The 25,373-nt window shown below is 55.5% G+C and overlaps 7 protein-coding genes across 7 annotated transcripts; 1 reads left to right on the top strand and 6 right to left on the bottom strand.

Moving 5' to 3' along the window:
- Nucleotides 1–11,708: 11,708 nt before the first annotated feature.
- COL26b_008499 (uncharacterized protein) lies at nucleotides 11,709–12,794 on the bottom strand (the record flags this gene model as incomplete). Its single annotated transcript, XM_053181257.1, has 3 exons — nucleotides 11,709–12,491; nucleotides 12,616–12,708; nucleotides 12,783–12,794. 3 exons carry the CDS (start codon nucleotides 12,792–12,794, stop codon nucleotides 11,709–11,711), a joined length of 888 nt encoding a protein of 295 aa, XP_053034761.1.
- A 422-nt stretch (nucleotides 12,795–13,216) lies between these two features.
- Nucleotides 13,217–13,845, bottom strand: COL26b_008498 (uncharacterized protein; the record flags this gene model as incomplete). The annotated part of the gene is made up of 2 exons (XM_053181256.1): nucleotides 13,217–13,581; nucleotides 13,662–13,845. 2 exons carry the CDS (start codon nucleotides 13,843–13,845, stop codon nucleotides 13,217–13,219), a joined length of 549 nt encoding a protein of 182 aa, XP_053034760.1.
- Nucleotides 13,846–14,251: 406 nt separating this feature from the next.
- On the bottom strand, nucleotides 14,252–15,584 carry COL26b_008497 (uncharacterized protein; the record flags this gene model as incomplete). Its single annotated transcript, XM_053181255.1, has 4 exons — nucleotides 14,252–14,326; nucleotides 14,378–14,526; nucleotides 14,590–15,304; nucleotides 15,375–15,584. 4 exons carry the CDS (start codon nucleotides 15,582–15,584, stop codon nucleotides 14,252–14,254), a joined length of 1,149 nt encoding a protein of 382 aa, XP_053034759.1.
- A 1,535-nt stretch (nucleotides 15,585–17,119) lies between these two features.
- COL26b_008496 (uncharacterized protein) lies at nucleotides 17,120–18,331 on the bottom strand (the record flags this gene model as incomplete). The annotated part of the gene is made up of 3 exons (XM_053181254.1): nucleotides 17,120–17,359; nucleotides 17,415–18,050; nucleotides 18,104–18,331. 3 exons carry the CDS (start codon nucleotides 18,329–18,331, stop codon nucleotides 17,120–17,122), a joined length of 1,104 nt encoding a protein of 367 aa, XP_053034758.1.
- A 1,818-nt stretch (nucleotides 18,332–20,149) lies between these two features.
- Nucleotides 20,150–20,593, bottom strand: COL26b_008495 (uncharacterized protein; the record flags this gene model as incomplete). The annotated part of the gene is made up of 1 exon (XM_053181253.1): nucleotides 20,150–20,593. One exon carries the CDS (start codon nucleotides 20,591–20,593, stop codon nucleotides 20,150–20,152), a length of 444 nt encoding a protein of 147 aa, XP_053034757.1.
- Nucleotides 20,594–20,978: 385 nt separating this feature from the next.
- COL26b_008494 (uncharacterized protein) lies at nucleotides 20,979–22,436 on the top strand (the record flags this gene model as incomplete). The annotated part of the gene is made up of 5 exons (XM_053181252.1): nucleotides 20,979–20,984; nucleotides 21,142–21,228; nucleotides 21,335–21,697; nucleotides 22,114–22,281; nucleotides 22,341–22,436. 5 exons carry the CDS (start codon nucleotides 20,979–20,981, stop codon nucleotides 22,434–22,436), a joined length of 720 nt encoding a protein of 239 aa, XP_053034756.1.
- Nucleotides 22,437–23,296: 860 nt separating this feature from the next.
- On the bottom strand, nucleotides 23,297–24,779 carry COL26b_008493 (uncharacterized protein; the record flags this gene model as incomplete). The annotated part of the gene is made up of 6 exons (XM_053181251.1): nucleotides 23,297–23,523; nucleotides 23,574–23,611; nucleotides 23,662–23,987; nucleotides 24,059–24,130; nucleotides 24,196–24,343; nucleotides 24,703–24,779. 6 exons carry the CDS (start codon nucleotides 24,777–24,779, stop codon nucleotides 23,297–23,299), a joined length of 888 nt encoding a protein of 295 aa, XP_053034755.1.
- Nucleotides 24,780–25,373: the final 594 nt, after the last annotated feature.

Here is a 25,373-nt window from a genome sequence, read left to right as displayed (position 1 = left end):
GACAAACTGCTAGCACGATGGGGACGGGGATGAATTTGTGGTGTTCCGGTGAGCTAAGGTGAGGTGAGAAGCGGTACGGTACGTACTGGCTGGGCACCATTTACCAATTGCCCTGTAGATACCATCGACTTTTAAGGTGCCTGACCTGACCTCACTGCCGTATCTTCTCTCTCTGCCGCGGCGTGGAAGGTACTTTCCAGACGTCTAATCTGCCCAGGTGGATGGATGCGCACACAGTGTACCGTACCGGCGACGCGGCGCCAGGTTCCCTGCTGCTGGAGGAGCCTAGCACTCTTTCTGCTGCTCAGGTGGACCGGCATTTTGCCTTCTTTTTCCCCCTTCCTCAACCATCTGTCTGGTCTGTTTCTTTTGCTCGACTGGGTTGATCTGCTCACCGGATGCATGAAAGACATTATCAGATCTACGCGGACAGACGAGCAGACTGATGGAAAAGCATCGCAAAGTAGGATCAGCAACAACGTGAACTAGAGGGAGACCAGGAGGGCACTTATGTGTGCCTGAAAATAGCGAGTAAGCAGCTTCGGAACACAAGCTACTGTTCTCATCAGCGACCACGGCCCTACGTTAGGGTTCTCCCTGAAGCCAAAAGAAGCCATACTTTGCTGCCACACCAGACTTGCACACCACCGGCAAGAAGCCACGACTCGGCCCTAGTCTCTGTTTGGCGCAGCTCCCAGCATCTCAACAGCCATAAGGGGAACGGGACCAGGTCTCTACCGCCTCGCCTCACTGCGGGTGAAGTGGTAGCAGCAGGAGCCTTACGTGGGCTTCTGCGTGTGTGCGCGGCAACAAGATGGAGAGGTCCCGTCTGTTTCGGTTGCTTGGCTGCTGCTGGCTCTCGGGAGGCTCCTCTGTCTCTTGCTGGCTGCGTATCTGCTGCAGCATGATGTGGTGGGATGGGTAAGGTGCCTTTGCGGCTTGCCTCCTCGCCTTACGCAGCTCCAGAAGGAGACAAAAGTACGTAGCCATGCTCCCGACGGCTCCTTTGGGGGGGGAGCGGTACGGGTACCTGGCATGGCATGGCATGGGCATGGGACGGGGCAAGGATCAGAGAGGCATGGGCTGGTACCTCACGGCATGGTCCTGGTATGGCGAGGTGTGGTGGTGGCTAATTCCACACTCCCCTGGAGAACATGAAGGGGCCTGGTCTAGGGCCTGGGGCCTTGCCGTCTCGCCGGGGGGGGGGGGGTAGGGTGCGCCGCTGAAGCTACCGGCGCTGATGAGGTGAGGTGTGTGTGCTGGGTTTGTGGTGGTGGGTTGGCTGCTGCCGTTGCTGGTGCTGGGGGAGAGGAGAGCCGGCCCAAATCCCCAATCCCAGTCGGTCCAGGACCCCCCATCCCTTCACTCTGGTTCCCTTTTTTGCCCTTTAATTTTTGGAAAAGGAACCAAACCTGAGGAACACTACATGGCCCCCTTCCCTTCACTCCCGCCCTGACATTACATTGCGAGTGCTCCAAGGTACCTGACGGCTGTACCTTACCTCTCTCTACGGATACCTTACCATTGACATTGGACATTGCTTTTAGGGGAAAAAATTTCCCATTCTCGGTCGGGGCGTCTGGAATAATAAGAGTTCATAATCCTCTCCCTCCCATCCGTCATCTCTCGCTCCTACTTCACTATCCTCACTCACCTCTCCCTACAACATCAACTACTACATCTTCCCGTCTTTCCCCGGCGCGAATAACAGGCTTTGGTCTTTCTTCACCTACTTTTCTCTACGCCAGCATCATCCATCATCATCACACCGACTGCTCCCAACAAGAGCCCAGCAATCCGCTCCTCTTACACGCGCCCCCCTTTTTCCTGCAAGCTCACCGCAGTCTTTTGGCCAACCTTCTTCTACACGCCTCCTCGCCTCACAGGACAAGCTGTTCGCGCGACCCACCCTGCAGACTGCCAGCTTCCTAGCTTCTTAGCGAGAGAACCTGCAGCAAGCCAAACCCTCGTCTCGCACGCACCGTACCGTACCGCTCCGGGCCCTGACCAGCGCGAAAGCGAAACACAAGGAGGGAAACGAGAACAAGACGGAATCAGACATCACTTGGACCGGGGAACCCATTAATTCAGAGACCCGATAATATCACCACGACACAAGAAGCAAATTCACCACCAGCTTCCGAGACCTGCGCAACCGTCCGACCAAAGAAACGCCAATACACCTTTCAATACTTCGTCTGCGACTGCGCAAAAAGCACACAGGATATCCTCATGCAACAACGGTGCCGATAACTCATCCCTCGCTTCCTCCGCTCCGCCTGTTTTGCCTCAGCTCCATCATTTTTTGGCTCTTGCGAAACACCCCCAGCAGCAGCGGTTACGCCCAATTCGGCAACATAACCCAGGCCTCCTTGCATCATCACCGCTTCTTCACCCCCGTCGCCTTTCACCAATCCCATTCTCAGAAGACGATTTTCTCAGAGTCTTCATCCAACACGTCGCACTACGACGTTCTGAATTGTGAGTCAGAGCTGCAGCAACAGCATCCACTAGCCAATTTACCCCCTTGTGCGCATCTGCCCAGTGTCTTACCGCGGTGAGGCCTGGCGAATCTCATCCTCACATCGCGCTCAGCTTATAAAGTTGTCGCCTTATCCCCAAACTTTCTTTCTTCCTCAGGATTCAAACCACACTCTTCATCATCTCATCCAATCAACCAAACCGACAACATGGCTAACAAGCTCGGTGCTCAGAACCAACGCATCAGAACGTGCTCTCGCCGTTTGATCAACATATCCTCCTCCAAGATGGTTGTCAGAGAAATCTCCAGCACCTCAAACATGGGCCGCGGCGCCTACGACACGACTGGTGTCCCCAAGCCTCCCCCTCGCCCCAAGCCTCGATAAATCTGCTTCACGCCGGTTTTTCCTCGCAACATCCACCGACGTGCCATGAGCATGATGAACGACACACACATCTTCCCGCCCGCGGGCCTCGCGGCTGACGCGCTGGCATTCTACGCGCCACCGGACAGGGGCAACAACCCGCTTTCTGCCCGCTGCTGCAGCGTCTCATTCGAACATACGCACACCATTACACCCCTACAACACTTCTAATACTGGCGGTCTTTTCTCCAAATGTACCACCTCGTCTGTACAACGTCCTGGTCGATTTCGCAACAACATTACCATACAACCATTTTAATACGCATTCCTGTCGAAGACTAGAACACACCGGCTCGGAGCCACAACTTGCTTCCCAGCAGCAAGGCGAATGGGAACGCTCAATCACGGTTTTCATGATGTGGCATCGAAATTTTTCTTTGATCTTTCTGGGATCACAATCCCAGCTGTACTTTGGGTGGGAAAACACAAACGGCATGGCGTTACAACATAGACGGATCTGGGTTTTTCTGGGACTTTGCCCTATGGATGGCTCGTTTTGGGTTATCCATCCTGTCAGCTCTCACATCCTGCATCTGGGGTCCCCTTCAGCGTCCTACGAATCGAAATCCGACGACGACAACAATATCCCCGGCGGATCCATTCCAAACTGTCGGTGAGCCACCATAGACAGCATGGTCGGGCAGCAACGCATGAACAACGCAACCACCACCCTCGACGCACATGGCACTTAGCCGCCTCAACCGTCGCTCAGGGTGTGAGACGACAATTTTTCTTTTTTATTCACTCTTGGGGGGTTTTCACTTTGGACACGGGCGAAAAGCAACGCGAGAGTTGGGGCGATTGGATTTCTTTTTTTTTTTTTTTTTCTCCTTCTTACTATCTCTTCTGCTTTAGGCAACTTGATTTGGGAGACGGGCTACAAAAAATTCTGGGATACGGGCTGGGAAAAGAACTTGCTTCGCATATAGACTCTGTTTTTGGATTTCTTTTTACTTTGTATCACTACCCATTTGTTTTGTTTGGCTTTTCTCTTTTCCCCCTCTCCAGGCTTTAGGATACCTCGCGGGTCCCCTGAGAGCGAGATCGCCAAGGACATGTCAGCAACGCTTTCCTATTACCTTACTTTATTCCCCGACCTTGTCAGAACAAGGCAAAATGGCGACGAAGGACAACATTTATCTATCACTTACACCATTTATTCCCCCCTGCTTGGCTTTGCTCTTCTGTTTCTTCCCCAACGTGTAGTCGAGAACCACCAAAAGGCTTCGCGGCCACTGTTTTGTTTTTATTCTTTCTCGTATTGAGTCCTTAATATCGGAAGCGGCTTGGGCTGGACTCAGGAAAAAGAAGATACCCCGCGGGTTTAGCCCTCTTTTAGACTTGTATCTATTAGTTGCCTCTCTCTACAAGAGTTTGGGATAGCTACACAGCGCTCAATCGTATGAAAACAAAAAAGCTTATTTCATCACAACAAGTTTTCAACCATCTGATTAATTTTGACACTTTTGCATCGCATCTTCACTCTCACGACTAGATCAACCAACGGAGCCCTAATTACATCACTTGGTTCAATATTGCGACGCACACATACATAAAACCACCACACCTTGACGCGTCTGTGTTCATTTGTCGGGCTCTCTCTCTCTCTTTCTATTCGTGACGTAGCCGGGCACATTCCAGATCGGTCAGATTGGTGCGAGTGTGTGCAGGATGCATCTCGGGCGGACAGGGGTGCCGTGCGTGCTGGCGGGCGACTTCAACATTCCTGATCGGTATGCTGGGCGATTTTGCTTTTACGAATTAGTAGAATGGAGGGGTTGTTGAGTCGTTGGTGATGATGGTTGGTGCAAACGACCCAAGGGGGCAGGCGGCGAAGGGAGAGACACCGAGAGGATGACCGATGACCACCACCACCCGTAAGCGCCAGACTAAACTGACAGAGCAAAGAGAGTCACGGAGTGTCATTGAATGCTGCTCATTCACAGAGGCGAAAAGGCTAGACGGGTGATGTATCCGGGGAGGGAAGGGAGAGTGAGACTTTTGAGGAGGAGGGGGAGGGGATGATGGATGATGGGGGGGGGGGGGGATCGGAAGCCGGGGGCGGATGCGGTGCGCGGGAGTGAGTGGTCTGGTTGGAGAAAGGCCCCCCGGTTTGTCCCAACTGACATGACTGCGACATGCCGGCGGCGGGCCCCCATCCATCCATCCATCCATCTTTTTTGTCTCCCCTTTCCCGACTCGGTACGGGGTCTCGACCCTGACTAAGAAGAGGTTCTTGATGTGTCTGACATGTCGAGGACGAGCGAGGGTTTTCCTTGGTGGTGGGCGGTGGTAGTGGTGGCTGCTGCGAACTACGACAAGTCAAACTACGCGATGATCGACACAGCCGTGCCGTCCATCCAGAGACCATGATTCTCAGCTAAGACGGTAAGACCTGGACCGGCGCTTATGCGCGGGCAATCATTTTTTTAGGCCATTATACATGCTGAAAGAGGCAAGGGAAACATGTTGGCCATCCTCCAAACGGAAGAGCTTGCAACAGAGGGGGGGGGGGGGGGGGGGGGGGGGCCCAGGTTGTGGTGGTACAAAGGTGGTTTCTTATTTTTCTGAGAGGAGGATGTCGTAGATCGTGCATACGGGCCATGCGGGTTTGGGATGTGTGCAGCCGGGGAAGACGGTTTTGCATGGGGGGGATGTAGTGGTGGTGTTGATGATGATGATGACTATGCATTCTGTGGCGCCTTTTTTTTTTTTCCTTTTCTTTCTTGCTGGCCGTCCCCCTTTCCTCAGTGACCGCAGAGGCGCATCAATACGCAGGACAGTATGCAGGGAATTAAAAAGAAAGAAAGAAAGCAGACCGAGGCAGCGGACAAGGTGAAGCCTTGGAGGAGAAAAGCAAGAATAGCACATCACGGATTTTAGAGTCCAGTTGAGGTTCGGATGGCATGGGGCATGGTTAGGGGGCCCTTGAACGGAAGTAACTTGTTGCGATGCAGTGCTACGACCTACACCAAACCCTCGTCTCGTTCGAACTCACGTCGAGAGAGAGAGAGAGAGTGAGTGCAGAGGGAGAGAGACAAATGCGACGTTGGGAAAGCTATTTTTGCGCATTGGATGTTTTACAATTTGCTTTATCCCCTTCCAGCCGGCAATGGCGCAGCGCAGCGCAAATCGCAACGACAAGGGTAGGAAGATCGAACTCGACTCGACTCTTTTGGCGATTTTTTGTTTCGATAGAGCCAGTCCAGTCCCCTTCGGACCGTCGCCTGCCGCGTAGCTGCGGCCCGACTACGTGGTTGAGAGGAGCGCAGCTGAGAGGGTTTTTGCCATCGCAGATGATGCGCCTGACGCCATGAGACGTTGGGTAGGTTCCCCGAGATGAAGTGCCTACCGCGCTACGGATACCTGGACAGGCTGAATGAAGTTGGGGGGGGGGGCTACGCAACCTACGCAATGCAGTGCGAACAGACACAAGACCGAGCGACAGAAAAAAAAAGTTGCCGGCCCGGATGTGATACTGCAGACGTTCCGGTTGGAAGGGCGACTTTTTTCAATTTTTATTCTTGGTTCCTTTCGCGTACCTTGTCCAACCAATTCCCCGTCTGGGGGGTATGGTTTCCTTGATGGACGGGCTCCGAGACTACGGGTTTAGCTGGGTTTGATGCTGTGTATGTGTTTGTGTGCTGGCCTTGGTGCGCCGGGACCTTCATCTTGGGTCTAAGTCACTGTGATACTGACGATTGTCGTCGCATACAAGACGCAGCGCGCGTTGGTCGCGCGGGAGCACCGCGTCGGACGCGTGTGGCCCTTTAGACTACGGAATACGCTACTCGCTATGGGGCGATGGTGCCTTGCATTAGACTATCCGTTTTGCGCGACGATGGACGGAAGAGGCAGAGGAAGAAAAAGGGGATTTAGACTTTAATTTGGGGTAGGGGCAAAGATCGGGTACGGCGCGGTAATGAGGTGGCTAGTGTAAGTAAGTACACGCAGCCTAGGGCTAGTGGGACGGGAATTTCAGGTTTTCGCGACTAGACTGCGTAGCAAACAGGTGATGGGCTATCCAGTCGACGATGGCGGCTGCACTAGTAGGACTTGGGGGCAGGACGATGGACGGGAGCGATTTGCGCGAAAAGAAAGGGGTGATGGTGGTTGTGGTGTGTATATCGCTAGCCAGGCACACTTGCGACTTTCGCACGCAGCGCAGTCCAGGCGCCGCCGCCATCAGAAACGGCCGTGGTGGTGATGGTGGGCAGCAGGGAACAGGAAGAAAGAAAAAGGGGGTGGTGTGAGCTGGCAGACAAAAAGAAAAAACCGACGGGACAAGCTGACTGCTGCTTGCTGCTTCCTCGGCTTCCCTCTCTGCTGGCTGATTGCGCTAATGCAGCCGGCGGCGTCCCGGGAACCAAAGCGCTGGGACCTTCTTTTTTCTCATTCTTTTTTCCTCCCATCGGGAGTGGCCCGCGGTGGGCCAGGGGTTCCCTCTTTTTTCTTCTTTTTTTTTCCTGCTGTTTCTGATTTCCCCGACCAATCAGGGCATGCGCTTCGACCGAGATGGTGGCTTGTCCCACTCTTTTCTTCTTCCTCATCAGCTGAAGCTCGGGCTCGGTGTGGTCCAAGGTGTGTCCCAGGTGAGGGATGGCCTTCACCTTGACACACCTTATCTCACCCCGTCGAGGAGGACGGTGACGACGACCCAGCTGGAAACATAGGGGGTGATGACACGACAGCTTGTTTGTCACCCTTCTTTTGGAGTTTTGAATGCCTATTGATCGACTTTTTGGAGCAATCAGATATCGTTGATTTTGATGAGAGTCCCTATTGGTGGATGAAATGCATTCGTGTTTGTGCGTTTTCTTTTCTTTTCTTTTTATTTATGGTGGTGGTGATATGTGTTTCGTCTCGCTTGTTTCGCATCGAGAGGTCACCCTCCCATTTCGCTGTTTGCAGGGCCCCTTGCAACTCAACCACCAACAACAACAACCTGCTGTTTGTGCGTCGACCAGCTATTGGTTGGAAGTATGCTGTTGTTTCTGAATGTCCCATTGTTGGTTCCTCGTTCCAGAGTGTTTGCCCTCTGTTGGTGATGCGAAATGTGATAGGATCAACATCATCTCCAGGGGTGGTACCGCCGTTATCATTGCCCCCTCCAACCATCTGCAGCCGGCTCAATCCACCATTGCCGTTGGTCGCGTCCGTTGCGAGTCACGACAAACTCTCTCTCCCCCGTGGGATTCTCCCTTGGCCTCCTTATCTTATTTGGGGGGGGGGGTTACATCCAAACGACACAGTGCAGACGCAGAGTCGCAGTCCGGCACACTCAGTTGCGACGTCGTCCGGATCCGGAAATACAGGTACAGTGCCACGAGTGCCTGAGTCTGGCTTGCCTTCCTGTGGCGCCAACCGGATGTTTGGGAACTCGTGGCCAGCTACGTACCCGCCACTTCCTTCTTGAGCCTGCTGCAGCAACTTTGATATTTCCCCAGGCTATCAAATATGGAGATAGGTACGCAAATGGCCAACACGCAAACCGCACCGCACGAGGTATCCATCCTCCGGACATGCGCCCCGGTGGCGGCGGGAACTGGAAGCAGCAAACATGTCATCGTGATGCGATGCTTTGATAACGTGCCCGGCTCCGTTCGCCGACGACGCCGACTACGACTACCACTGCTGCAACAGACACTTCTCTAACGACCCGGCTCGCTGGTTTGACGGTACGCATTGTGCGGGATCCAGGGACGCGGCCATCGAGACCAAAAAGATCATAGACCTCTTCCACTCCTCCCGTTCGGCCCCCATCCTGAGGCTATGCGACGCTTCATCGGCCGAGAAGCGAGAACATCCGGAACCGCAGAGTAAAGACCGGGTTTCGGAAGTCTCGAGACCTCAGCTCACCGGGGCCTTGGATCATGCGGCTCAACACGCCACAACGAGAGCGAGACCTCACAGCATCCGCAGCGCCTCCTGGAGCGTGATCTCCCCGCCTCGGTAGAGTTTGACATCCCACGCGTTGCGACGCCTCTTGCCGTCGGTTCCTCTCTCCGGGGACCAACCGTCCGTCACGAGGAGGCGAAAACCCCCTTTTGGGGAGCCCCAAATACCAATCCACCAGCACCTATGTCTCGCCCAGATTGCATAAGATGGGCCAAACATTGAGGAATTTGGAGCCCCCCACCCCACACAGGAGGAGCGACAGAGGAGAGGGGGATGGGACATTTGACAGCAGAGATCATCCTTCCCACGTTTCATCCCATCTTTCCATCTGTTCGGCGCACACAATCTCTGTTATGTGTCTAAACCCCATGACCTTTTCCCTCAGGATGGGGGCCCTCCTTTGCGTCCCCAACCTCCTGGTAAAAACCTCCTGCCCATCTGTCGATCCCCCTGCCCTCGTCCTCGGTGGGATTGAAGTTTGGGATTGGGGGTCCATTCGGTGAGAGGGAGACACTGAGCGAGACCCCTCCCTGGATCGTCACGGTGAGAGAAGGGAAGCAAAACAAAAGTCACCAGCCGTGAGGGGGGAGGAGGAGGAGGAGCAAGGTCCTCATTCCCAAACGCTCCAAATTTCCCGGGGCTGTGGTTTTGGAACTCTTCTCTCTGGCTTCTTTCCTTCTTTCCAGAGGAGCCCAGCGAGGGAGCCAGCCCAGGTTCATGGTCCGGGTCCGGGTTCAGGGGAGCCCCCCCCCCCCCCCGGAGGCCCGCAAACGACGACAGACAGGGCGGACGGCCGGTCCCAAGTTACCAAATGCCCTTTTTTCGCAGCGGTGGGGCCTTCATGGACCATGCGGACCGGGACCTGGACAACGGCATCCCGGGGCATGGATCCCGGGTCCCCGGGGGCCATGATGAGAACAATGTCTCCTCTTGTTCTTTTCTTCTTCTTCGAACCCGGACCATCTCCACTCTTTGCCTCCATCCACTGGGAAACACTGCCGGTCCACGTCGACGGTGGCCGTCTCCACCCGCCGCGAGAGAAAGTGACAACGGCCCCGGGCGACATGAACACCGTCCACGAAAGCCTGCACCGTGGTCCGTACCGCACCGCTGTCATCATCCATGGAAATCACGATTGACACACACCCTCGACGAGGTTGCTGTGTTGACCCCTCCCCCACCCCGGCTGAAGCAACTGAAGCAGATCCACAGCTTCTTCTCGCTTGGCCTCTGCTCCTAATTTACCACGTTATTTCCAAATTTCAGATTTTCCTTCTAGCGGGACCCTCTTTTTCCTTCTTCTCGCCTTCTTCCGTGTCTGGGCAAAATGCCCATGCCCATGCCCATGCCCAACACACACAACTCCACCAACAGACAGACAACGGGCTTCACCTTCTTCTTACCAGCCCCCCGGGGACGGGCAAGAGGACGATGCACCATGGCCGCTACACTACCTACCACCCCAACACCCCTCCCCTTGAACTGCCAGCGCAGCACCCATCACACCGCAAACCCCAATTTTAAAACCGTTGGGCTGCTGTGCTTGCTTGCCTAGCTGGCCGACGGGTACCACCACCGCCAATCCACCCCTTCACCGATGACCGCGCTGGCTGGCACAGCTGGGCGCTAACACTGACGCTACCGTTCAAGCGCTGGGCGGCTCATCTCATCATCTTCCCCGGCGACCAGGGCGATGGTGAATGTTTTCCGCTGCCCAGGGAGAGACAAACGCACATTGCAGTTTTGACAACAACCACCGACCCCCTGGGGATGTTGACTCACCGGGCCATCACTGTGAGAAAATTTTCAGTCGTCCTCGGTCAACAGACGCAACTAACACTACCGTCGGCATGGACAACTGGCAAACATGGGGGCGAAGGAAGAGCCAGCCCACCCCCGGGTCATACCTTAGTTATCTGCGGTTAGTTGACCGCCGCATCGTCCTTGACCGCATAATGGTCCCCAACGGCACGCGGCGGACGGCGCACATGCACATGCATCACCCATCATCCACCGTCCCATCCCCATCTCCATCCCATCTACCTTGCTACCGCTACCGCTACCGCTGCGTTGCGTTGCGTTGCGTTGCCTCGGTGAGGCCTCACCGGTGATGTGGACATCTTCGCCAGCCCTGTCAAACACGGGCGGTGGAGGGAAGGGCCTTGCTTGTCTGATATTCACTCATTTGCCGGCGCCCCATCCATGGAACATTTGCAATTCCTTCTAGAACTCCCGCAGACGTGCCGAGTCATTGGGTCCTACCGCTCTTCCATCCCTTGTCCCCCTGTCTAACTGTTCCGTCTGTCCCCCGGGCCCCGGGGGCGCTCTAACTCTTATCACGGTGCTACCGAGTGCCAGGCTCAACATCATCATCAAAACCTATCCGTACACCGGTACACCCTGACCGCCTCCCCTCCCCGGCGACGAGGCTTTCTAGAAGGACTTTTTTTTCGCTTTCATCTGCAAGATGACGGGGACACTGCATCTGCCGTACCCAGCGTGACCCTGCTCCTCGGGATTGTGACAGCTCACATGGGAAGGGGGGAGGGGGGGCGTGCCGCGTGCCGTGGGCGGGCGGCTTACACCTAGATTCCAGGGTACACATCGCTTGTTTCCTCTCGTCAGTCAAACCATCCAGCTGGTACCTTTCTCTCTCTCACGATATGGAGAAGAGAGGGGCCGGACGAAGGGGAAAGGAAGATCAGTGGGATATACCGGGGGCGTGTGCGTCTCCAGGGGAGGGGGGGAGGGGGATGCGGTTGTGCTGTTCACAATATGGAAACACGAGACATGAGGCTCAAAGGCGGTGTGACGATGTGCAGCAAAAAAACGTGTCGTCCGGGAACAAGAAGAAAAAAAAGGGTGGCGGGGGCAGCAAAGAGGAGGAGCAAAGGCAAGGACAACTCACGTGCGTCTGACCAACGGCATACCCTCGCGGATCCTCGTCCACTCATCCAAATCCACGTCGACGAAGCCAATGGCCCCCTCGGCGCCCTCCTCGGCCCTGCCGTCGGCGTCCACACCGCCGAGCTCCAGCCTGACGGCGCCCCAGGGATCGACGACCATGCTGTGGCCGTAGCTGCTGCGCTTCGCGTTGTGCGCGCCGACCTGCGCCGCGGCGACGACCCAGCTCTGCGTCTCGATGGCGCGCGCGCGCAGCAGCGTCTCCCAGTGCGCGCGGCCCGTCTTGAGCGTGAAGGCGGACGGGTACAGCAGGACCTGGGCGACGCCGGCGCCGCCGTTCTCGGGCAGGAAGGGGCTGCGGGGCGCCGTGTGGGTGAGGGCGAGGGCGGGCTCCGGGAAGCGGAGGTCGAAGCAGATGAGCGAGCCGATGCGGCCGACGGCGGTGGGGAACGGGGCCGTCAGGGCGGGGCCGGCCTGGACGGTGGCGGACTCGCGGAGGGCGCCGTAGTCGAAGAGGTGGAGCTTGTCGTAGGTCGCGGCGGCGTTGACGGAGCCGTCTGCGTCGATCCAGAGGCTGCGGTTGAGGAGTCGGGGCCCGCCGCCGGGGGAGGTTGGCGAGGGCGGGGCCGGGACGTGGATGCCGACGTTGACGGCGAGCGAGTGCTTCTTTGCCGCTTCTTGGAGGCCGAGGACGAAGGGGGATGTGGACTCGGGCTGGGCGAGGGAGAGAGATTCCTGGGGGCTTGAGGCGATGTAGTCTGCGGCCTCGGGGAGGAAGAGGACCTTGCGGGTGTCAGTGGGATGTATTTGTTGCGGGACGTCTTTTGTGAGGCGCTTGGGGCGAGGGAAGCCATGTCTCTGCCCTCGTGACGCCTCAGAACGAGTGTTTTGAGGAAGAAAACCGTACCTTTGCGCCACCAACAGCGGCCTTGGCGACTAGTTTCACGCACTGCTCGAGGTTATGCGCCAGCGACGCGGTTGAGCATATCTGGCCGACAGCCTGTGTGATGCCAAGACGTCAGTAAAGTTGCGGCTACACCACGTGGTCTTGTGTCAAGTTGTGGCAGCCCGTACCGCGATCGCCATTGTCTGGGAGTGAGATGGGACGATATGTTAAGACCTGGGATTGTCCTGGGATGAGACACATGAACGGTGGGATCTGAGATGGTGTGGGTGCGAGTGTACAACACCACGTGGCGGGGAACCAACGTTCAAAAGAAACTAGACCACAGGTCAGAGGTTGATGGTGGTTCATGCAAGTTTGACGAAAGTCAAGGTTGTCGTTGAAGAGGTGAGTGATGCCGTTCATCGGCATGTTTCTTGCCTTATCGCTTATCTCGCGGTGGGTTGCAGCGGGGTAGACTTGGTGTCGCCATCCCGACCATCTTCCCCGCGGTCAATGACAACATCAGATGAGACACGCCTTTTTCATCAGTCAAGTCGATTTAGTCAATCGCATTGATATGCAGTCTCTGCCTGGTCTGGCCTTGCGTGGCTAGTCCTTGGCCTCAGTACCACTCATCAGCATCGTGCTCCCCATCCAGCTTCCCCTCCTTCTCCAACAGCGCCAACGTCTCCTTGCATCTCGCAACCACGGCCTTGCCGTACTCCGGCCCGATCGGCGGCGAGGGCTTGCTGGTATCGTGCCTGAGCCAGGGAACCTTCTTTGCGCCTCCAGCCCCAGCGACGCCCTTCTTGATGGTCTCGAGCGCCTCGTCGTCGAACGCAGCCCCGAGGATGATGGCGCGGGGTGGGACGGCGTAGTTCCCCGTCCCGATGGCGCTCGAGTCCGGGTGGGACGGCGGGGTCTGTCCCGTCAGAATCGCCGGGATTATGGCGGCTCCTGAGGCGGGCGTCATGATGAAGTGGACGACTGCGTTTTGGGGGGAAAGGGTGTGAGCGGATCGGCCCGTCATCGATGCAGCCCGGGTGTGCCAGACGACTGGGGCTTACCTTCGTATTCCGGCTTCAGGCCTTCGATGACGACACGGCCGACGACCTCCGCCTTGCCGCAGACGATGACGGGGATCGGTGCCTTGGTCGTTTCGGAATCCATCCCGAGCAGTTCGCGCAGCGAGGACGGCGCGTCTTGTTGGTTCTCGGCGTCCTCTCTTGCTTTTATCTGCCACTCATGCATATCTCTCTTGGATAATTGTTGCTGCTGATTTACTCTTGGATCCTCGATTGTTGTTCGCTGCGAGTTGCTAAAGTGTCCTTGTTAGAGAGGGCGACATCCGCTCTTTAAAGGCAATGTCTCACGTCAGACCCCCTTAGTCGCCGTAGTCCGCGGTCTTCAAAGTCGCCCTCGGTGCCGAAGCTCCACGGAATTAACGCAGCGATCGATTGCTCCAAATCCGAATGGGCTTTGGCTGGCGTATGGTTATGTCACCCAATTGCATGAACCATTTCTCGTGTAATGGTTGTGGTCTTGATTCTTCAATTACAGTCCTCTTAACTATTATGATTATGACGTAGATGGCTGGCTCCATCACACGACTGGATTTATGCAATGCACTTCCATATTTACATGCCAGGCTAATCGCTTAGATCAGGCAGCCCAGGCCATTCTGGTACAGGAAATCAGAAATCTTGCTCGTCACCTCAACGTGAGAAGTGCTCTGTCGGGTAGTTAGCATTGCGTACACCCACGATACAAGGAAACAACTTACGAAAGCCAGACCGTGTCCAGCCTTAGGAATGATGTAGGCCTCGAAAGCGCTGGCGTTCTTGAAAATCATACCAGACGAGGCCGGGATCGAGGGCAGATCAGGGTTGCCGGTTGCGAGGCAGTTTCCTCCGCAGAACGGAATATCCCTCTCTGCAGAAAACACCCTCATTAGTCTGTCTGTAACAACAACATTCACAACAGTCGTGGACTTACCTCCAGTGACAATGAGAACAGGTCCCTTGAACGCGTTCGGCGACGCAGCCTCGCCGCCAACAGTCAACAACTCGCCCACCGTAACCGGCTGTCCCGCCTCGTACACGGCCGTCAGGATCTCCGGCTCGAAGTTGTCCGGCCCGAAGAAGTTGACCTGCACGCCGCCCTCGTACGCGGACGCTATGTACCCGTCCGCGTAGTCGCTCAGCGCCGGCACCTGGTTCGCCTGGATGAAGGCGCCGCCGAGGATGAAGTCCGCCAGGAACGACCCGTTCTGCGCGAAGCCCGTCAGGATGATGCCGTCAGAGACGTCCGGGTACAGCGCCGTCAGCGCGTAGCTGTGCGCGGATCCGAAGCTGTGGCCGACGTGCACGACCTTGGCGAACTTGCGGTCCTCGAGGCCGGGAAGGGTGCTGTCGCGGACCTTGTCGGTGAGCGCCTTGAGGGCGGCGACCTCGAGCATGGCCTGGATCTCGTTGACGGGCTCGCCGTGCGAGGACTGCGCGATGCCGAGGCGGTCCCAGGTCAACGTCGAGAAGCCGTAGTCGTCGACGACGGGGCCGACGTAGCTGTACTCGCCGCCCTTGGCCGAGAAGTCCCAATAGCTACGATCGAAACCAATACCGTGGGTCAGGATCTGGATGACGGCACCCGGGCCGGCGTCGGGCTCGCAGTAGGTCGAGGTCAGCTGGTAGGTTCCACTGACGTCGGCATACTGTTTGAGGTGTTAGTTGACGGTTCTGGTCGGTGGGCAAGCTCCAGAGTGTTGGTTCGCATCGACTTACATCTTTCAGTACTGTCGCGGTGTAGTTGGCCCCTTGTTGTGAGAGATTAAGCAAGAAGTTGGTTACTTCGACGTTCGTCTTGGGCGCCTCGAGATCGAAGACAGCGTTCCGTGCCGAGATGTCGATTTCGACCGTAATGTTCTTGCACATCCTGGCCGAGGCCAGAGCCGCAAAGGCCAGGGGTAGTGTTGTTGAAATTAGGTTTACCATTGTGATGAATTATGTTGCGCTTCGTCGTATGTAATGCTCACGGTAGTTGATCTGGGCTGCGTCGTGATAATCCAAGACAGTCAAGAATTGGGACATGGACAAGGCTCGCGGGTTATATACGTCAAATGCCGAGACGCGGCGATCATCGTCCTTCTCTCCGCAACAGGCTGACAGGCAAATTGTGATGAGCCCCCAGACCCGTAGTCAGGACCCATCACCACCGGGCCAGCCGCCTGCGCACGCATGATGTCAACAATCATTCCATAAGCCTCGGTATCGATGGAATTGGGCTCAATGAACTCACCGTTTGAACTGCGACAAGCTATCCGTAGCCATCCAGGCACCTGGCCGCGGTCTGGTTGTCGTTCTAGACTTAACCCAGCTGGACTAGCCGTCTAGCGTGGCAGCAACTAAGCTACACTTTTTCTGGAATGTTTTGTGTCTTAAAGGAAGCTTCGGAGTGTAAACACGCTTTGTGAGTGGTATCTAATGATTCCATATCTCCTGCATGCTCCTTCCCGTGGAGTTTGCTCCGCCTCGACTGCTCTTCGCTGCGCCCAATCCTGAGAACGAGTATCGTTAGCCTTTAACATGACAGCAAACAGATGCTGGATAGGCTATTTGAGATATTTCAAATTCTCGCAGATCTCACTTCGCGTGCGCTTAGTGAGCGACTGCTAGCCCGCAACAGATGCGCAAGATGACGGCACCACCAGGTGGACTTCCACTCAACCCGTCCTAGCTCTTAGCGGCAACGCCTCAGCCGAGCGCCGTCGACATCAAAGACTGCTGGACCCCGCCATTCTTTGAAGCCCAACTTGTTAAGGTTATTTGTCAAAATCATTTTGGTTTACAAAAAAACCCATTGCAGACTGCAGGATCAAGGGTGGTTCGACAAACCCACAAGATGGCTCGAGGCACCTGCTTGCCCAAGCTCTAAACCATTGACAATTAGCGGGCCCTGTCACGATCACTAAAATGTCAAAGATCGCCGGGGAAAATACCCGACACGTTGACGAGCCCACGGGCGCTGCTCCGCCTGACTCCGGCAGATGAAAGGCGTTGGGCCTCCGATAGATCCGGGAGTATTAGTCAGGATGATCTGCAAGTCGGGCATAGTCCGGGCCAAATTGTGACGGATGCTGAACATTGTTCTTCTCGAACAGATGCAACATCTTTTGTTTGATGCAGCTTTGTTCGCTCAAGATGTATGGCATCCAGAATTTCCATTGTTGTTCAGTTGTTGAAGGGGCAAGCAATCCGAATCGTGAGACTTGGTCGTTGTGAGTGGGGACTCGAGACACTCTTATCGGGAGTAGCCACCGGACTTCCTCGGAAAGCTCGTCACTTACATCAATCTGTCAAACGGCGCATTAGAAATTACAGAAGTCAGACTTGCGATGTCATGAAAGTAATAGTTATATATGTACGCGCACGTCCTTAGGTGACGTGCTAGACTATATCTTTTGAGTATTTACGCAGTCTCTCAAAGCTAAAGTGTCTTTCATTATGCATTATATGAAGCCTCTGGGTACTCAAAACAGCTTCCTGCTCTTGCCAGAGTCAAGTCCTCGTCGCCTTCTGCAAGGGGGAGCAGTCTTGTTCTTCAGTGCCTCTAGCGCACCGTCGTAAGCCGGGTGCTTGCTGAAGTCATCAAACCAGAGAAGGGCCGCGGCCTCGCCCTCGAAAGTGTAGGGAACCCAGCTGAAAGGGTCGTAGAAGTCCCAGATGGTGATTCCGACGCAGGCGGGGACTTGGACACAGGCTCCGACGGACTATTTGACATGTTAGTGTCATGCAAACTTTCGAGAATTGTGGTCCTCTGCTTACCGCCTTATAAGCCTCCTTCTGCCACTCCAAGTTGGTCTCGTTGACGGGAAGCTCGATCCTGACGTCCAACTCAGTCAGCGCCACCTCGACGCCGAGCTCGGCGTAGCTGCTGATGACCTCAATCTGCTGGTCCAGAGTCGGCGCGCGGTGGGCAACCAAGTGAGCCTGCATGCCGATGCCGTCGATCCTGATGCCGTCGGCCTGGAGCATCTTGACGATACCCCTGGCTGCCTCGCTCTTGGCGCCGACGCTCTCCAGGTTGTAGTCGTTGTAGTAGAGCTTCGCGTCCGGGTCGACCTCGGCCGCCGTGCGGAACGCCAACTTGATGTAGTCTTCACCGAGCACCTTGTAAAACACCGACTGGCGCCATGTGCCGTCGTCCTCGAGCGCCTCGTTGACGACGTCCCAGGCGTAGCAGCGGCCCTTCCAATGGCCCGCAACGTTTGTAATGTGGCGGACAATTATCTCCTCGAGCTCCTCGGGTGTCCACTCGGTATTTTCGACCCAGGGGGCCAGCTGGCTGTGCCAGACGAGCGCGTGGCAGCGGAGGAGTTGGCCGTTCTCCTCGGCGATGGAGGAGACGATCTCGCCCTCGGTGTAGTTGAAGACGCCGGGCTCGGGCTCGGTGAAGAGCCACTGGACGTGATGTTAGTTGATTCAGGAGGCACTCGACGGAATTGGTGACTGACCTTCTGCCCGTTGGTTGGGGTGGTCTGGCCTAACTCATTGATGTCATCCAAGATGGCATCGTACTGGGTGTAGGATGCCTCCAGACCTGCGCGTTCACGCTGTCCCGGAGAGTCGGTCGCGGCACCAAAGTAAAGCAGGCCGGCTTTCTTGGCGTAGGACTCGAGCTGGGCCGAGGCCAACGGCAGCGACGCCGCCAGCAGTGGCACGGTGAGAGACTGGAGATGCATGATAACCGCAGACCGAGCGAAGAAGACCTTTCGCAAGAGACCGAGACCGGGAGGTGAGGGAGAACAGGACCAGCAACTCCACGTCCACAGGAAGACAACTCATTTCATATATGCAAGGTCCAATGCAACACCATTCCCCATCTTTACCCCAATTTCTCAGCCGACGGGACGAGAATGCTCTCCGGATCACCCAACATGGCGGGGCGAAGCCGGTGATATTGCTAGCCCCAGGTGACGTCCTCCAAGTGAGGAGAACCTGGTCTGGCGTCGCCCACCGTCTTGGGCCCAAGACCTGCAGGCCGGGGTAGCATTCTTGTTGATTGGGTAAACAAGACAGAGGGCCGCTTGGCCCGATGGACTCAAGACATATGAGAGATGGTGAAGGGAATACCCGTGATGTGGGTTGTGAACCAAGAGCGCCAGAACAGGAGCTCATTCCGGCGAGAACCAGAAGTTTAGAGGTGCCGGTTGAACAGAGCCAATAGCGCGACCACGGCTAGCAGGTGGCAGGGGTCGTCCCTGGCATGAACATCTCCATCTCCGGCTGGGGCGAAGGGGAACCGGTCAATCAGGCTGTCTGCGGTTAAATTAAAGTTGCAATTGCAAGATGCGCCAGCTATTTATCCTAATAGCCACCTCGGGTAGTCTCCAACGTTCCCCCTCACGCAGTCCGCGGAGGTGTGGAGAATCCCTGTCGGACATGAATTGAACCATTGACTCTGATGTTGTGACGGCAACATTTTTTTTTTCCCTCTCTTGGCTTGATGCCTTGATGATAGCAACTTGTCGGTGAATGCCGAAATCAGAACAGTGATAATATCGCCATGGGGCAGAATCCTGGTCAATCTGGGTCAATTGGGCCCAGTGCCAAGTCTTTTGGTCGGTAAAGTATTCAACGGCTGGTTTCAATGTGTTTTCGTCTGTTGATGACGCCTTCCTTCTCTTGACTGGCTGGTGCTACCATAATGGCCCTTTTTTGCAGTCGATCTCACGTGCAGATGGACACTTTTCCTCCCGGGAGCGCCCTGGTTCTGTCGTTGTTCTCGCAAATGCCGTCTATATTTCTGGAGCCGTCATCCTCTTCCTCGTCCACGTCCTTAGAACCCCCAGCTCGGACGGGATGCGCCGCAGGACGGCTGGGACTGGGGTTCACATGAACGAAGTAGACACGTGAGGAGTGAACCTTTGTTCATAGGACTCCACACCTGGGAACTGCTAGTCTCTTATTGACATGCGCTCCGTGTGAGAGGTGTGTCGATACTCTGACCGACGCTCTCCACCAAGAGACTCACACCCGGCCTACCCTTCTGTCATGTCGGCTGCTAATCTCGATCGTTTCGAACGGCGTGTCTTCATGGTTTGTACGCCGCTTCGTGGCTGAGCGACATGGCAAGGGTTTTCCGACTGGTGCGGGCAATTCTTGCGCGAAAAGTTTGGTGACCTCCATCACTCAGCGTTAGCCGAATAACAAGTATTGTGATATACCGGAACCCGGCACCTTTTGTCGCGGCGCTTTTGTCTGCCATGCCGGTGATGTTCCTAAAGATGCCTCGTCCTGACTGCTAATGTTGATACTGTGCCAGTGACAGAGCAGCCGCGGGCCTCAACTTTCCTTGCTGCAAATGTACCAAACCGACCCAGCCTCCAAGAGATGCATTCCCGGTCTCGTTCGGCGATCGAATATTGGGCGATCTCAGGCGCATGCAAAGGCCTCCAAGAGAGCAACTCGTTGCACTTGAGACCCACCGCTTCGGCCTTTGCCCAGAAGTCTCAAAAATTGCTTCGACGACCTTGAGCCGTCGTGAACGACAACTTCCCCTATGAAGTATGCTCTGTCCCGACAGGCTCAGGCCGCTGCCCAAACATGATCTTGTACTTGACAATCTCAGCAATTTCCAGCTCCTCCTCCGTCTCGCCGTTGGCGCCTGTCTTCGCTTCTCCCTTGCGGCGAACAATGGCCATCGCCTTCGGGAGTTTCTTGACTTCACCGCTGAGTCTCTGGTGCTGACCGACGTAAAGAAAGACTCGCTTCATCCAAGCTGTGCTGTCATCTCCAGGTTGGTGTTCCGGAAATACAATCCTGCCAACGGGGACCTCAGGCGCAGTCTTATCACCCTCGCCGTCGGCATTGAAATGAGGCAGATTGATAGTGCCCTGCATCTCAAGTAGTGCAAGTCCTGATGGGGTCTTGATGGTTTGCGGCAAAGGGTTGTCAGACCCTGGAGAACCCTTTTTGGGCGGGTAGATTTTGACTTTCGACATGGCGGGTGATCGCTCGAGGTGCGTCAATGTGTGAAGTTCTCAGAGGCAGCGAGAGTGTATGATGTCCGCAGCTGGTGATGAGCTTGTCAATGAGATGGCCAAAGACTTGAAGATGTCGAGATTACCTAAGAAACAGCGTCTGGTCAGGTACGTACTTTCCAAAGTCCTCAATCACGTGAGAAAAAGCTCGATCCACGTTGACGTGCCGCCGCCAGACCTGGACCGGGCTCAGTCCATTCTGATTGGCCGGCCAGCTCCCCAGCCCTGAGGCCCCTAGCGACACACACATCTCGAATTTCGGCCATTTTCACTTTTCACTCTTTTTTCCCAACTAACCGCAGCCAGTCGACAACTTCACGACCCTCATCCCCAACCCGCCGGCAAGATGAAGGTAGGATATTACCACTACCCACGAGCACGACGACCAGAGAAAGAGAATTGTCATTATGTCGATTCAATTTTGCTGCTGTCCTCGCGCGACCGCCAAAATTTCGGCGGGGAAAACTTTCGAGAAAATTGACGGGCGCTGACCATTTTCTCCCAAACAGTTGAACATCTCCTACCCTGCCAATGGCAGCCAGAAGCTCATCGAGATCGAGGATGAGCGCAAGCTCCGTGTCTTCATGGAGAAGCGCGTACGTTCTTTCCCCTCTCGTTCGCGCGAAAGACCTCGTCGACGCCGAACAGACGACCCGAGTCGAAGCGATAGACAACAAAAATATGGACTAACAACCACAACAGATGGGCGCTGAGGTCCCCGGTGACTCCGTCGGCGACGAGTTCAAGGGCTACATATTCAAGATCACCGGCGGCAATGACAAGCAGGGTTTCCCCATGAAGCAGGGTGTCATGCACCCTACCCGTGTCCGCCTCCTCCTCTCCGACGGCCACTCCTGCTACCGCCCCCGCCGCACCGGTGAGCGCAAGCGCAAGTCCGTCCGCGGCTGCATCGTCGGCATGGACCTCTCCGTCCTTGCCCTCTCCATCGTCAAGCAGGGCGAGGCCGACATCCCCGGCCTGACCGACGTCGTCCACCCCAAGCGCCTCGGCCCCAAGCGCGCCACCAAGATCCGCAAGTTCTTCAGCCTCACCAAGGATGACGATGTATGTGTGCTCCTTTCGCAGTGTCCCCGCTCCGGGAACATCAGCCACTTCGTCATCGCCTACCAACGGTGCTGCGGTGGAGGATTTCAGCAGACCGGGTAGAGTGTGAGAGACGGGACCGTGTCTTCCCATCCCTTTTCCCTCCGGAAACCCCACTTCTTGCTCTTTGTTGCTTTGCTTTTCCTCAGGAACCCAGAATCTTTTCCCGACCCGAATACTTTTGAAGCCCACGAGAGCTCAAGATTTGTGTTACGAAGAGAGGAGGACCTTCGAGGGAACGAGCAGTCAAACATGAGGAAGAAGGGGGGCCAACGGAAAGAAGGGGGAAGGGAAGCACGCGTCGGCTTTTGCTATCCAAATCACAGACCCAAAAACTGCAGTTGCTAACCTAGGCACTCTTTTGCCGTAACTTATAGGTCCGCAAGTACGTCATCCGCCGCGAGGTCCAGCCCAAGGGCGAGGGCAAGAAGCCTTACACCAAGGCCCCCAAGATCCAGAGACTCGTCACTCCCCAGCGTCTCCAGCACAAGCGCCACCGCATCGCCCTCAAGCGCCGCCAGGCCGAGAAGGTCAAGGACGAGGCTGTACGTTTCTTCTCCCCCTCCTCATCTTCAGGATTACAGACGCTGACTGCCTTCTGCAGAACGAATACGCCCAGATCCTCGCCAAGCGTGTCGCTGAGCGCAAGGCCGAGAAGGCCGACGCCCGCAAGCGCCGTGCCTCCTCCATGCGCAAGTAAATCTAACCCTTGCGTATGGCGTTGGTTCAGGTGGGGAAAATGTGAAAAGGTAACGAATCACTACTTGGGGTCCCTTCTGGTTTCTCTTGCATCAGGCGCGGGAACGGGAAACGTTTTTTCAAAAAAGACGGGGAAAGAAGGATGCGGGACTGGATTAAGTGTCATGAGACCAGTCTTGAGTTCTTTTCTCAGTTCACGAATGTAATAGGGCATTCAAAATGGAAATGCTTTCTTGACGCGCAAATACCACAGCGATAAAAGTTTTTGTTTGAGATGTTTCATGACATGTCCCCTCGCGTCTTCCTCGTAATCCTGATATGCTCTCCGCAATATCTCCATTCAAAGGACGCTCATCGACTAGATGTGTGTTCGCCGGGGAGATCTTCGTGGACTTTGCCTCCAGAAAATCTGATCCACACATTTGACGTGGGCCGTTGCTCAACTTCAGGGTCTAAAATTTTCTTACCCCAGACTCACCGCCCGTCTCCAGTTGGAGCCATGGACTGAGACCCACCTTTGGCTTTCACAGATGCCCAGCAAGTGAGGGCGACGTTGAAATTAGACGTTCAGTAGACATCAATATGGGTATCAAAACGTGAAACACGATTTTTATTCTACCCCGTGGTATAAGTTCACATGAACCTGAATTTTCTATCTAAAGCAGTTCGTAATCTGCCTGAAAAAAGCAACCTTGCCTGAATGCTATTTTGTGCCGTGACGCCCACCCCTTTTTTGAGAAAGAACAAAAAGAACAACGATGCCCATGATATTGTTCCAATCTTGGGCTACTGCTGCTGCTACTGCCGGCCCTTGGGAAAGAAACCTCAAATAACCATTGGAAATAACTATCCCGATTTCTCCTACACGGGAACGTGGTTGAAGAGGTAGCTGACGCTCTCGCCGTTGTGGGTGCGGCGGATGGCCTCACCAAGGACCTGGCTGATGTCGATGACGCGCAGCTTGGGGCAGCGCTCGATCTTGTCGCCGAGGGGCACAGTGTTGGTCACGACGATGCGGGACAGGCAGCTGTTGTTGAGCGTCTCGACGGCGTTGCCGCTGAGGACGCCGTGGGTGACGATGGCGATGACTGGGACACTAGTGAGCATAAAGAACGATATCGATGAGGAGGAAACCTACCCTCACGAGCACCGGCGTTGTTGAGAGTCTCAGCAGCCCTACAGAACAGTTAGCAGACGAAAACATCGTCAGTGGCACGGTTACGTACTTGGCGAGGGTACCGCAGGTGTCGGCCATGTCGTCGACCAGGATGGCGATCTTGTCTCTGACGTCTCCGACGAGAATCATGCGGCCGACGACGTTGGGGCGAGGGCGCTCCTTGTGGATCAGGGCGAAGCCAGTCTCGAGGCGATCGGCAATACCGGTGGCTCGCTTGGCACCGCCGGCGTCGGGGGAGACGATGACGGTGTCCTCGACGCTCATGTTGGACTTGATCCACTGGAGCACACTAGGCTCAGCGTACAGGTTGTCGACGGGGATGTTGAAGAATCCCTGGATCTGCGAGGCGTGAAGGTCCATCGTGATAACGTGGTTCTGCGTGTCGCAAAGACGAGCGTCAGTCCTCATTGTGTCCTTCTTACCATTCTCCCACCAGCAGTACTTACGCATCCCGAAACCTGGAGCATGTTGGCAACCAGCTTCGCGCTGATCGGAGCACGACTCTTGTCCTTCTTGTCCTGTCTAGCGTAAGGAAAGCAAGCTGTGTATCTCCTCGTCAGCAGGCAAACCCCCCATGATGTACTTTTCGGTGGTACTGACGAATGACGGCGGTGATTCGGCGGGCGGATGCGGTTCTGCAGGCGTGGATCATGATCAGAAGCTCCATGAGGCCGTCGTTGACGTTGCCAGGCTCGCTCGATTGCAGAATGAAGACATCCTCGTCGCGGACGCTCTCGCCAACGGTGACACAGTAAAGACGTCAGTTCAAAAATGCTCCCAAACTCAAGCCGCCCATGTCGGTCGAGAGATTGTTCGCTAACCTGGTTTCTTGGTTGGAGTAGTTCAGACTGCAAGGAAGCACAGCGGTCAGTAATCAATTGCGACAATCGGGAACGCAAAGATTTTTTTTTTCGGGTTTGTTTGCGGCAGTCGGCGCGCGCAGGAGAATCGTGATCGCTCGGCGGGAGGAGGGGAATCGCTAACCTCATAGTCTTCGCAAGAGGAATTCCAAGACTGTCGCGGCGCAAAATCGCAGGTCAGCAAGAGCCATTTTCCGCCAAGCCGTTCAATTGAAGAAGGAGAGACAAACCGCTGTGCGACCTTCTGGGACAGCTCCCCGTGGGAGCTGCCCTTCAGCAGCTTGATATCGTTCGCCATGTCCCCCATGAGGTCGGTCGTAAGTGTGACGACGGGAAGAAGAGGAGAAAAAGAAAAGAGGTCGAGAGGGGGCGGCTGGTCGCGTAAATAGGCAAGGCCTGCAGTACCTGCTGATGTTTGCAGGCTAAGGTCGAGTTGCTCGGCGAATCGAAACGCAGCGCGGGGTCACGATGGAGGGGTATGGCTATCGGTCGTTTGAAGTCGCACCCAGTTGTCTTTGGAAAGTGTTGTGAGACGTGTGGTGAATGTGCGCCAGATTAGCACAGCAAGATGATCTCTGGGGTGTGAGAATAAGAGGGTCGCGTTCAGTTGCCGACAACGAGGTTGCAGATTTTCTTGTCAATTGTGAACTTTGCGGTTGTCATCGGAGAATACTGCGGGAGGGAAAGGGAAGAGAAAAAAAAAAGAGAAAAAAAAAAAACTAGCGTCCTGCCGTCATTGTTCCGCCATCGCTGAGAGGTCAACATGGTCTGTGGGGAACAAGCAAGGGTCCCCAGGTCCTCGGCTCTCTTCACCTTTGACCATCTTATGAGCGCTGGTCAGTGGTCACCATACTTTCACACAAAGTCTTCTCTAAAGAACTCTGTACTAGATGGACCACTC

The sequence above is a fragment of the Colletotrichum chrysophilum genome (assembly GCF_026319265.1).
Source record: "Colletotrichum chrysophilum strain AFK26 chromosome Unknown scaffold_75, whole genome shotgun sequence".
NCBI classification, from domain to species: Eukaryota; Fungi; Ascomycota; class Sordariomycetes; order Glomerellales; family Glomerellaceae; genus Colletotrichum; species Colletotrichum chrysophilum.
This window is presented reverse-complemented; position numbering and strand designations above follow the sequence as displayed.